This window comes from Ctenopharyngodon idella, chromosome 13, assembly GCF_019924925.1.
Source record: "Ctenopharyngodon idella isolate HZGC_01 chromosome 13, HZGC01, whole genome shotgun sequence".
Classification (NCBI taxonomy): Eukaryota; Metazoa; Chordata; class Actinopteri; order Cypriniformes; family Xenocyprididae; genus Ctenopharyngodon; species Ctenopharyngodon idella.
Genome location: NC_067232.1, coordinates 28,832,826 through 28,846,101, shown reverse-complemented (window position 1 = coordinate 28,846,101; position 13,276 = coordinate 28,832,826). Strand labels below are relative to the sequence as shown.

General features: G+C 36.4%; 1 protein-coding gene across 2 annotated transcripts; it reads left to right on the top strand.

Annotated features, from left to right (window-relative positions):
- The first annotated feature begins 1,259 nt into the window (after positions 1–1,259).
- bsdc1 (BSD domain containing 1) lies at positions 1,260–10,763 on the top strand. 2 transcript variants are annotated; one of them, XM_051917146.1, is made up of 11 exons: positions 1,260–1,344; positions 2,041–2,098; positions 3,321–3,437; positions 3,630–3,797; positions 3,962–4,016; positions 4,278–4,393; positions 4,488–4,556; positions 5,598–5,685; positions 5,817–6,233; positions 6,890–6,993; positions 9,737–10,763. In XM_051917146.1, exons 1-11 carry the CDS (start codon positions 1,334–1,336, stop codon positions 9,767–9,769), a joined length of 1,236 nt encoding a protein of 411 aa, XP_051773106.1. In that variant the 5' UTR covers positions 1,260–1,333; the 3' UTR covers positions 9,770–10,763. The 2 variants fall into 2 exon arrangements, with proteins under 2 accessions (XP_051773106.1, XP_051773105.1); XM_051917145.1 differs by lacking the exon at positions 1,260–1,344 and adding an exon at positions 1,427–1,521.
- Positions 10,764–13,276: the final 2,513 nt, after the last annotated feature.

Below are 13,276 nucleotides of genomic sequence, written 5' to 3'. Positions count from 1 at the left end.
GAATGGGCTGTTTTAACCCAGCGATTGGGTTGTTTTAACCCTGCGAATGGGCTGTTTTAACCCAGCGATTGGGTTGTTTTAACCCTGCGAATGGGCTGTTTTAACCCAGCGATTGGGTTGTTTTAACCCTGCAAATGAGTTGTTTTAACCCAGAGATTGGGTTAAATGTTTGTCCAACCTGCAGGGTAGTTTTATTTAACTCAACTATTCTATAAAAATTACTGTATTGTTGCTTGAAATGAACCCAAAGTATGTATATAAATAAGTTTAATAAATTAACATTTATTAATAAGTTGAATGAATAATAATTAAACAATAAACATTTATTAAATTGCTTGGTAATTATTAGTAACTAGTAATTGTGTCTGATTTTTAATTTCCAACCTATTTTGTGATTTATTTAGTGAATCTTCTGCATCTGTTCTGAATGTGACACACAGTAGCGGTTCCATCTGATCAATACGTGAGAACACCTTCTGTGGCCCCAAGATTTAGACTGACAGAGTTAATCAGGGAACCAAAGGTCCCAATTAGTGGGATTGTGGAGCATTTGGGGCACATATTGTGGAACACACGCACATATTGCTCAGGGACGCTTCAATTAAGAGAGAGGCAGGGCTGACCCCGTGACATCCTGTTAAACCTCACTTCCTGTCACTCGCTCAGAGCTCGTGACAGGCAGAACACAGCTGGGACGGCTCCGGGGCCTCAGGTGTAGTTAAACACTCCCATCAGCGCTCAATCCATATGGGCTGTTCTGAATTCTAATGAGGTGATAAACTCCTCGTGTCAATTCCATTATGAGCAAATTCATTTCTTGATTATGTGGAACAGAGTGACGAGACAAACTCTGTCCCATGAGACTTCACACCACTTATGATTGTGTGTGAGTTTAGGAGCTAAGAGCTAATTGTATATATATATATATAACTGTCTTCACTATAAAAGTCAGATATAATATTGTATACATTTTTAAAATAGTGCTAAATACATCGATTTTATTTATTTATTTAAAAACATATTAGTCTTTTGTAGTGTGTGATTGCTGCTCTTGACGGCCCCTGCAGGCCTTCAGTGTAATGACAGGCGTTTTCGCGTTTCATCACAAATCTTGATCCTTTGCGGTTGCCTTACTCCGCAGTGTTATTTAAAAATATTTTAACAAACTATATTCAAACACATTTCACTTTTTGACGCAATATGCCGGTTTATATCACTCTTAAAATGATTAGTAAATAATCCTCACTATGTTTAATGCGGTGTTTATGAATATTATTTTGACGCTGTGGTGAGGTCAGAGTTCAGGAAACACTGATGTCGTCATGCGCTGAAGATGGCAGACGGGTGAGTTTGCAGCAGACAAATGTACACTTTTATATTTTAATGCACGATATAAATAACATGTTCGCGTTTTGCATCAGTAATTCCACTCTAAAGAGTGTGTATCCGCGTTAAAGAGATGCGTGTGATCTTTGTAAATGGCGAGTGTTATTGGCGGATGTGGAGGAGGAAGTCAGACGGGTTTGTTTACAAAAATATCACAGAGTCATGAGCGAAAAATACACCTTACAGTCGCCGTTATTATTGTAGTATTCCTGTAAATTCATCCCATATAAACATAAAGAAACATATATTACAGTAAAGTGATAAAACAGCGTGATCAGACGCATGTCGCAGATTGTTCGAGAATGATTAGATTATTTACACATCGATTATTCTTACAGAACCTCGAATATGTTTTAGATCAAGTACGTTTTTTGAAGAATTATAATTACATTGGTTAGTTTTCTTTTATCTCAGGGTTACAATTAACGTTATGGTGAATTGTAAATAATTTCAGTACTTTGTTTGCCAGTTACTCTCATCCTTCGTGTTATTGTGGAAATAATCTGGTTTCATTAATAATAAAGTTTAAGTGCCTGAGCTTGACTAGAGCATTTCATATACAGAAATAAGAATGTTAGAGTTCTAATGATACTGCCTGACAGGATTTACCCAAACATATCATGTCTTATTAATGATTATTAATGATGATTTCAGGGAAGGAGGATGGTGGGGAGGCTGGTTGACACAGAGCTTCCAGTCTGTCAAAGACAAGGTGAGATAAATCCAGATCAGATCCAGTGTGACTTTAGTAGTGACTTGTGTTCACACATAAACAAATGTAAAAATCAATTAAATCCCCCCTCTGCGCAAAAAACACTATCTTTCATTTAAAAAGAAGGATTTTTTCTCCCTATTTTTCAAAAACACTGGCATCTTAAATCTCCGACCTGAAAGTAATAGCTCAAACTCTTTAAAACAGAGGGTTCTTAATCTGATATTAATTTCACTGCTTTTCTAAGACGTCTGGTTTGGTCGATTTGTTAAGAGGGATACCAAGTAATTTACTCTCAATGCTTAAGTGAACTCTTTTGTTCCACTGTGACATTTCGAAACCAGCAAAAGGTCAAAACACTTTCAGTTAGTGAATTATAAAACACTTCTAGTATTGAGACACTTACATTAAATGACACCAAAGTCCTGAGGAAATATAGTCTATGCTGTGCTTTTTGTTCACAATTTCAGTCCATTTATCCCACCTCAATTTATTATATGGATAATGCTGAAATGTTGTTGGTATCTCTCAACTAACTGATCTCTGGCCACGATCAGTGGAAAACGTTTTGAAACCACCAGTGAGAATGCTTCTGTTTTGCATTATTTTCTAATTTAATAAAATGTTTTATTTTATCAGCAGAACAAAAAATGAAGTAGCTGAAAATCAACATAAATTTAAACTTATTTGCTTTTATTAGTGTAGAAACATTATTTATATTTACATCATAACCTATCTTTGTTTTAAATTTAATTTATAATATAAAATAAATCCCAGATTTTTAACATGGAACCAAATTTCTGGACCCCGGAAATGTTTATCATTTTTTCACCCTGATATCATAACATTATTTAATTCAGTTGTAATTTTTCAGTGTAAATGATTTAATTTGATTGGTAACAGCCTTATAGTGTTTTATTATTCTAATTTAATTTATTGATCAAATTTAAGAATTTAAAATGAATGATGAAACATTCATTTAATAATATTAGGAAAAAAGCCTTTTATAAAGGTAAAAAAAAAAGCAAATATGTAGATTGAGTAGAAGATGAGAATATTGCTTCAGAATAAATTAGATTTACAGAAAAAAATCCTATTTTTTTCCAGACAAGAAACTTTTTTTACTCAGACAAGTGAATGAACATTACAAGCACATGACAAGGCTTAATGTCAAACCCTGTATATATATATATAATATGTGTGTGTTGTGTTTTCTCGACAGTCAGTTGAGGCGTATGAGTTTATCAAACGGGACCTGACCGAGTTCTCCAGCGTGGTTCAACATGACACAGCATGCTCCATTGTTGCGACAGCGAACGCTGTTAAGAGCAAACTGGCCGTAAGGAAACAGTTTTACATTACAGCACACCAAAACAATGTTAATTCTTACCTTGTGCATGGTTCTGTATAGAGTTTGTTTAGTCTTCAGTGCTGAGAATAGACATAACATCTCTTTAGTTTAGTTTATGTAGATGTTAACTCTAGCCACAAATCATGGGTTATAAGCTTTATTTTCTTTTTCTTATTTTAGGTTGAAGGTTCATCAGAGGCCACTGAAAAGGTGAAGAAGGGCATTTCAAATATACTGGGTGTGATCACAGACACTTTGGCCCCTCCCCCAGACATGACCATCGACTGTGATGTCATCACGCTGATGGCCACTCCTTCAGGCACGACAGAGGTGTATGACAGCAGCAAGGTCAGCCACATTCACTCTTTATATATTTATATATATATACATCCCCATCATGGCCATGAGAAATATATGCATGTCATTCGTTGAATCAGTTGCTCAATGGAATGATGTTTTCATGAACTTGTTGATGTCAGTTTTTGAGTCACGTGTGCTGGTTTTCCTCTCAGGCTCGACTCTACAGTCTTCAAGCAGATCCGGCGACGTACTGCAACGAGCCTGACGGTGTGTGTCTAACTCATTCTCAAGCAGGGATGGATGTGTGTTGTTGAGAGTTTGATGTCTATGGCTGGGTTAAAAATATCAATTTCTCGATTTTAAAGAACCGATATTGATTCTTAAATCCCAAGAATCGATCTTTCAGTCTGTGCTGTTTTCAGTTAATGAACTAAGCTTTGTAGCGCCTCCCATCTATCGTCTCAGCTTTCAAATTCTGTCCATTTTATTTCAAAATTCGAATATTTCCATGTATGTTTGTCCTTCCAGGTCCTCCACAGCAGTTTGACGCCTGGCTCTCCAGTTTCATTTTAGAAGAGCGGAAGCCAGAGATCTCTGAACTGCTCGTCAACAGTCCTGCCATAAGAGCTCTCTATACTAAAATGGTATGATGCTTCATCCTCTTTATATTTACTTTCTGATTGACCATGTGATGTTGTCCGGGCACATTGTTCCACATATTTACTTTATTCCTCTCAGGTGCCGGCAGCAGTGGCTCATTCAGAGTTCTGGCAGCGGTACTTCTATAAAGTGTTCCAGTTGGAGCAGGTACAGCAGATCTGTGCCTGAGAAATCAGGATTATGTGCTTATCTGAACACACACATCTCAAACACACAACATAATGACATCAGTACGAGTCACAGGACACTTTCCAGCACAACAGTTTCATATTTGCTTTAGGTGTGCTATCAAAGACACATCCAGTTAATTAAAGATTAACCTGGTAGCGGCATCTGCTGGTCAGAGTATGTATTTACAATAGGTTTGCAGTGTGTGTGTGTAGAGAAGTGGTTCTCAGCCCATTGTCAAACACACATATAATAGTATAGGAAGAGATTTATAAGTTATTTTTTTGTAGGCCAGTCATTTTGACAGTGAACACCACAAGTGTGACTTTGTGCCATTTTGTACAAAATAAAAGCATTTCAAAACAAATTTCCTGGTTAAACATTTAAAGCACAGTAGTGTACAGAACATACAGTTTTATGTAAAATTGACAAAGTTATCCACAAATAACGCTTTTTTCACTCAAAACCTGAGGTACATGTGCTCAGATAAATGAGGCCTACGATCAATCAGTTCCAAAAAGAAATATAAAATCTGTCTTAACTGAAAGAAAACAAGTTGACAAAAAGATTGAATCCAATATTTGGTGATAATGTAGCATAACGAGATATTTATAAGCAATTTTTTGTAGGCCAGCCATTTTTGAGTGTTACAATGTGGGGAAAAACCCACAAAAAATTACAAAAAGTATCAAAAAATTGTTGTCAAAATGACCCAAACATGAGGGTTAAAGGGACAGTTCACATATAAATAAAAGTCTGTCATCATTTACTCGCCATTATGACATTCCACAAAAAAACAAAAAAGAAGCTAATTGGTCAATAAAACATTCCAGGGTCTGGAAAAATGGAAAAATGTTAATTAAAATGCTTTGTTTTAATTGTGATTATTGTCAATGGTGTGATGTTCTGAAATGAGAATATAGTTGCTGCTTTAGGGGTTGCACATGACTACATTCATGAAATGACACAATAATTGCACAAAAACATTGTATATATCATCAAATGTGTGTGTGTTTGTAGGAAGAGGCCAGGAGGGTAGCGCTGAAGCAGAGAGCAGAGCAGACGGATCATTCTGAGAGTCTTGGTTGGGAGGAAGAGGACGAAGAAGGTTTGACCGAAATAAGCAGAATTTTTATGGGAAACATATTAATTCTCTAAACCTTTGTGTCTGTTCTGAAACTTTGTGAACAGAGCATTTATGTTCCTTTATCATCATCTGTTTTCTCTCTCTCTGTGTAGGTGAGTTTCTCGGGGCCACGTCTTCATCTCGCTTAGATTTCACACCACCTGTCGAAGAGGCTCGTGTCCCCGCGGTGACGATAGAGGCCACCCCTGAAAGCTCCTCACCCCCTCAAGTGGTGGTTTCCTCCAGCAACGTAGCGTCTGACGTCACCCCCTCCGTAAGCAGCGACAGCATCAGTTTTCCCACCCAGATGGAGAATCAAGCGGACGTCACCGTCAGAGTCACGCAGCTGTCGCCCGCGGCGGACGAGGTCTCTCAGAAGCTGTCGGAGGCCAGTCTACAGGAGACGTTCCCGGAGGAGCGACCCAAGCAGCGTGAAGAGCCCGCCAGAGAGGAAGTAGCTCAAGACCTCCGGGTGTTTGAGCTCAACTCTGACAGTGGCAAATCCACACCCTCTAATAACGGCAAAAAAGGTGAGAGAGAGGAAACAGGGTGGGAATGATGTGGAGTAATATAACGATTCAATTAATGGTTCTTTTAGTGCCACGAGATCTCGCGAGATTTAAATGTGTCGAGAATTCTCATCGAGGTGAAAAGCTGTCTCGCGATATGGCCATGACGGAGTGTGAGGGTGAAATTAGGATAGAATATGCCACCGCTACGTTTACATTACGCCTCCACTGTCGTTTTGCTTTTTATAGAAATAAAAACCATTTAACTTATTTGGATAACGGTCGCTTCAGTCCCATCCAGCTCATCCAACACGAGCTGCAGGAATAAGAGTTCAATGATCACGTGACGAGAGTAAGTGATGACATGACTGACGAGACTATGGCGGAGGATTTGTTGAACAAATAAGCCTAAGCGTCTGATAAATATCTCATCTTGTAGAATGTGTGCTCAGCATTGCCGCTCCGTATTCACAGAGAATGCACAATTGCGAAAATCGAAAGTAAATAATTACATTTGACGTTATATTCAAATAGAAAGCAGTTATTTTAAATGAGTAACATTTTGCAATATTATGTTTTTACTGTATTTTTGATCAAATAAATGCAGCCTTGGTGAGCCTGAGAGATCTTCTTGAATGCTGATGTTGTGTCTGCTCTGTGTGTATCTGCACTTGTAGGTTCGAGTACAGATGTGAGTGAAGACTGGGAGAAGGATTTTGATCTGGATATGACAGAGGAGGAGGTTCAGATGGCTTTGTCTAAAGTAGACGCAACAGAAGAGGTTTGTTCTTCACCACAGTTAACCATAAACTAGAAATGGCACAGACCCTTATTCTGTGTTTAGGAACAATACAGAAAAATAATATAGAATAATAAAGAAAGGTATGACGGTATATATCGTGGCGATGGTATAAAATATTTTGCTATATTGTGAGATGTAAATATAGTATATGCATAGCACAGCACTAATGACACTTGTTTTATTAATTTTACTTTTAATTTATGTTTTTGTTATATTTAGGGCTGTCAAAATTAACGCATGCAATTCATTTTTCCAGTTTAACACGCAATAAACGCAGCATCTGTTTTTTTCCATCATCCATTATATGATCAAGTGCTATTAAACCATTCAAGCGCCATAAGACGGCACACCAGCCGCATTGAGTTCTCTTTCATGCTTGAACAAAAACCACACAATTATGCTAAAATGCCCGCTTTGTCGAGTATCCTTGTAAGCACAGTCTTAAATAAGTTAAAAAAAGCCTTAAATGACTGTAAAGAGTTGTGAGGACATCATCAGATCCGCGTCATGTGCTTCAGATCTTAAAGTGACAGCAGCCTAATAAGCCTGCTGCTATCTGAATCATTAATGTTAATAAAACAACAAAAGACAAAGAGAAAATCACTCGCTGCTCTTGACTGAATCACTTTTGTAGCTTTAATAAGGATTAATCTATATTTAATTTATAATTAAAGGTGCAATATGTAAGATTTTTGCAGTAAAATATCCACTAGGCCAGTGTTATATTTTTTGTTCACTTGAGTACTTACAATATCCCAAATGTTTCCAACTATTTGTAAATCGTGAGAAATTGCGATTTTAACCAAGGCTCCGGGACGTGTGAGGAGTCGCCTGTCAATTGCGTCATACCCGAGTTACCCTCGGTTTCCGGTTTATTTTGTAGAAACCATGGAAACACCAAAGACACTTTAATATTTACATGTTTTAATAGACAAAGAAACAACTGTTTTAATATATTTATAGACAGAAAACTAATCATTAATATATAGCTCAACACGTTTAGTCTTATTGTTTAAATCAAATTTTCTTGATTTTTTGCGAGTACCATGTTTTACCATGCCTCAGAGAAAAACACTATTTTGTGAAGTAGCTAACATAGCATAATCAGACGCAGCTTTATTTTTAGTAACAGTAATACAGAATTTTCTCCATCATACAATACGTTTTAAAATGAATTGCATGCCATTTATCAACACAAGCCATCCAGCATTTAATATGATAATCTAAAATCGATCGATCTTACTGCAGTGTGTAACAGTGTCTCACAGCAGCCGCCGAGCGAACGCACAGAGTAACGTTTTCAACACACTCAAATGTATCTAATATGATAAACAGAGCTGTGTTACCTCATACTCATGACCGGAAAAGCGGAAGCGGCGCCGGCGACTGTGGCATAATAAAAGTCCCGCTGCTCGTGAGGCGTGTGTTGCGCAATCGCTCCAGCGGTCTCGTTCAGCTCCCACAACACTCAGTCCTGCTCTGCTTCAGACTACAGTAACGTTAACAATCGCATCCATGAACATGATTTCTTCCAGAGTCCTATCTCTATTATTTTGCACCGTCCGTTGAGGTGAAGACCACATGTGCCAAGATTCCACGCTCAAAATGGCGTCATCAAGCTATGCCTTTGTTTTGAATAGGCCTCTAGCGGACAGAAATCTTACATACTGCACCTTTAATGCAGTGAAGACTGAAATTTATTCAATTTCTGTATATTTCCTACCTGTTTGATATTTAAAATACACTGTTTTTATGTTGTTTCTACATGAATTTGGAGATTTAATGTAAAATTATTACAATACAAATATATATAGTTAGGTGCGATTAATTGCAATTAATTACAGAAAAATGTGCGATTAATTAGCGCTAGATATATTGTATTTGTCCTATTGTTTGTAATTTGCTTCTTTGCTATTATTTTTAACAACAACAACAAAACTATATCATGGTATATCGTTATCATGAAATAAAATTTCTCATATCGTGAAAAAAGTCATATCGCCCACCCCAATACAGAATAACATAAAATTACAAGTTTATGAACATAGAATAAGCATCAGAAATCCAAACATTTTTCTAGATTGTTTCTTCCTAATTAACTTATAATTTTAGGATCATCACAAACTCAAGCACTTGAAAACTGAGTGTTGTTGTAGTCGAGTCCCTGTGTTAAAGGGATAGTTCACCCAAAAATAAAAATGAATTTCTTGTGCTGAACACAAAATATTGTGAAGAATATGGGTAACTAAACAGTTGATGGACTCCACTGACTTCCATAGTATGAAAAAAAAAATACTATGTAAGTCAATGGGGTCCATAAACTGTCTGGTTACTGACATTATTCAAAACATCTTCTTTTGTGTTCAGCAGAAGAAACTCATACAGGTTTGGAACAACTTGAGGGAGAGTAAATGATGACAGAATTTTGGGTGAACTATCCCTTTAACTGAACTCCAGATGTGCGATTCGGTAGATACCCAGGACACATTATTTGTTTCACAGAGTCTAGGTGTCTTGGTCATGTGTACGTATGGACAGTTCTTGCTTTAGCGCGTTAGTCATTGACATGTGACACAGTGCAGTGTGGTCATATGCATATCTAACCACCTCCAAAGTGATCTGATCACAAAAAAATTTGAATTTCTGCTGACCATGACTGAGATGAATGTAAATATCAGTTATAATAAGAAATTCGGTCTTCATTATTTTCTCTCTTCACCAGTTGGAAGATGAGGACTGGGAGAACTGGGAGTGAGAATTCTGGCCCGAAATCGACGCGAGACGTTGCTGTTCCCAAAGTGAAACCATGCTTAATGTATTTAACTCCTAGTCTACAGCCACACCTGCTCATTCAACCAGTCCATCGAGCGGCTCTCCTCCTGCCAATGAAGTCCACACGCTAGTTAAACACGTCATCTGAAGTGTGTTCTCTAATCAGAGCTGGTGACCGGTGATCTGTTCTAAAACACTAAGACTGTTCAGAGAACGCACAGATCAGTTCATGAGGAGAGGTCATCTCGCCACGCCATTTGTACATTAATGATATCCTTCTTTGGAGATTTCAGTGGGAGAATGCACATTAATCACCAGGGCCCCTGATTAGCTGTAATCTATTAAGATGTTCATCATTCTTATAGGATTAGAAAATAATCTTTCACATTAAAAATATATTTATGTTTCTTTTTTCTGGCATATAGGTCTCTGGCTTCTTTTTTTTAAAGTTAGCTTCTACTAACACATTTAATCGTATGCAAGTTATTCTAGCATTGAGAATGGAAATGGAGGGATGCTTCATTCGTTCTGCTGATGCTCTATTGTGTGGAATGAAAAAAATGTCATGCAAAAGTTACTGTTTCACTAAATGCACCTGTTGTTTCCTGTGATGTCCACTTTATTTTCCTGTCCTTGTCTTCATCTTCTCATATTATAGTCTGAAGTAGTAAATGTGATCTCTGTGCTCAGACTCTTCATCCAGTTGGTCATGGGTTACTTTAGGTAATTTAGGGATGTGACTTCAAAAACACTTTGTGTAGGTGTAAACTGAAGACCAATATTTTAGGGTGAGTCTCATCTGACTATCATCAGAATATCTTGCATGCTGCATCTCTACAGTGATTCTCTAAGTTATACTCTTAATTATAATAATTATAATCTGCTTTGAAAATGGGTCTCAAACTCAATACTTTTTACAATTATATTGTCCTCTATTTTTCCAATGAACATTACCATTAAAAGCAATATCATGCAAATTGGTGATTTGCTTTAATAGCTGTTTTTTTAAAATGTATTGCACTATATTACACATGCTATAAGTTTAGAATACTTAGCATATAGCGCACTACTTTTATAATGCTTCTGTTATGCTTTTGCATCCTTTTTTTGGAGCTTGACAGCTCCAGTCTCCATTAATTGTAATTGCATGAAAAAAAAACAAAAAAAAAACAACAACAACCAGTAAATCTTTCAAAATCTGTTTTGTGTTCTGGAGAATGACAGGAGGATGAGTAATTAATGACAGAATTTTGCTTTTTTTTTGGTTAACTATTTGTTTAAACGTACAGCTTCACTATGGTGTATTATTTATAATGCTGCGCTCCAGAGGAGGTCGGAATATCCCAAATGAAATGTCCCACTTCAGACCTCAGTGCGTTCCAGTCACAATACGTCACGTTCACATGTTGACCACCTGATGTCGCCATGACCCCATGAGAGTATATCGTGTTTTTGTGTCAGTTATGGCAAAACAGAACAAAAATAACATAAAATCGCTTTGAAAACAGCTGACGAAAAGCAAAAAACGAACGTAAGATTACATTAACTTAATATCCGAGACCCTCTGACCTTTTTCAGTGTATTTTATCTATTGGGTCACCAAAATATATTTTTAAAAGCTTTTTGTATTAATTGAAATGTCTCCTTTAATAATGTTTAACATACATTTTATCTTCATATTAGAAATTTAGTTTTTTTCAGTTGACACCACTTATTTTATCATGTCCCTCAAGGCCTTCTATGAAAGTGTACTTGGGATATGAATAATAAAATGAGAAAAAAGTCCATTCATTTTGGCATTCCCATAAATATCCATCTGTGTTTTTTTTTTTTTGCTGGTAATGTTTTTTTTCTAAGTAAATTCATGATTATTCATTAAAATCACATTATTTAGTTCTGTACCTCAGTAACCCCTCAACCCCGTTACACAAACCATTCTCCCCCTATAAAAGTAATGAACCGATACTTATGTGACATCATTAATAGGAAGTGACATCATAGAAGTCTTCTGAACAACACTGTGAGCAGACACCGGCGAGTTACCACCTTCTTTAATAATTATAACTAAATTATGTTGTGAAACTGTGACAGTCAAGCCTAACGACTCAACCCTGTTACATCAATTAAAGATAAAAAACTATTACTTGTGAAAATGATCTTTGTTATTTCAACATTATTCATGATTTCTTAATATCATGCATGCCATGCGCTCTCCATTTATTCACTAGATTTAGAGCAGTGGCCCATTTGGGCAAAAAAATCACAACCCCGTCACAGTCAACCCCATCGCACCTACATTTTTATTATTATTTTTTTTTAAGTTTATAAAAAAATAATTTAAAGTTAGTTGAATTCTGTCTGAAATGTTCAGAGCAATCATAAGAATACTGATTTTAGTTCAAATTCTGAAGTTAAGCCTTTGATCAGAAATGATGAGGTTGCTGTCACAAAAAGTGCCCATTTCAGGCTTTAGTATAGCAAAATATATAACTTTTTATATTTGCAATTAATGAATTAGTGTGAGGGACATCTGATTAATAGGAAAATGTTGATTTTATCACAAATACATTTTAGAGAGCTCCCTTAGTGTCTATAACTTAAAATAATGACCAATAATAATAGGGATTTGATGCCTGAGATGGGAAAATATGTTTTTCTGGAAGTTAAATATGTCATTAATGTTGTGGGGTGTTCAGAAAAGTAATACATTTTGCTAAAAAAATCTTAATATGTGTAAGTCCAAATCGTACCGGTTTCGTGGAATGACTCATCTAATGTTAAAGTTTGTTTTACGTTCATATTCATTGGAAGCCGGATGCGCCGACATCTTGGAAGTGACGTCAAATGACGCGTTTTGCTGAGGTCGGGGTTGATCATGTACCCTGAGTTCACACGACGAATATCCGACTTTGAGTGTCGTTTCAGACGTTATTTCCTGGAAGGAGGTGGAGAAAATCCAAAATCCGATCTGTCTGGAACGCAGCATTTATGTGTTTTAAGGCGAGACACTACAGGTGAATAGGGATTTTTTTTAAATTAGAAGATATCACTGTGAAACTTCTCCAGTTTATTACTGGCATAAACATAAGAAAAAAATGTATTATAAGTTATGTGTAAATTTATGTTTTAATATGCAAATGAGGCCTTATATACTTAAATATACGCTCATTTGCATACATTTCCAAAAACAAAATCTGGAAATTGGAAAGGTCCAGGTTTAAAATTCTTGGTTCTATTTGTTGACATATTAAATGAAAGGGCTTTTACAGAGGGGATTCTGGATATCTTATTTTGTGCTTTAGCAAATTAGAGAATACTGACAATAGCCTTAAAAATCTATTTTTGCCATGTAAAAGGACCTATAACTCAGGATAGGAATGATATATCAACAAATCCCTCTGTAAAAGCCTTCAGAATATAGATAGGAATAAAACTGTAAAGTTTGTTGTATATAAGTTCTGCTGAAGTGGAGATTTCTGACTCAGAACAG

Bases quoted from the DNA above. Each gene is read 5' to 3' on its own strand.
- bsdc1 (XM_051917145.1), top strand. From the start codon at position 1,460: ATGCGTGTGATCTTTGTAAATGGCGAGTGTTATTGGCGGATGTGGAGG. The intron at 3,798-3,961 runs GTCAGCCACATT...TTTTCCTCTCAG, and splicing joins AGGTGTATGACAGCAGCAAG to GCTCGACTCTACAGTCTTCA. The intron at 6,234-6,889 runs GTGAGAGAGAGG...CTGCACTTGTAG, and splicing joins CTCTAATAACGGCAAAAAAG to GTTCGAGTACAGATGTGAGT.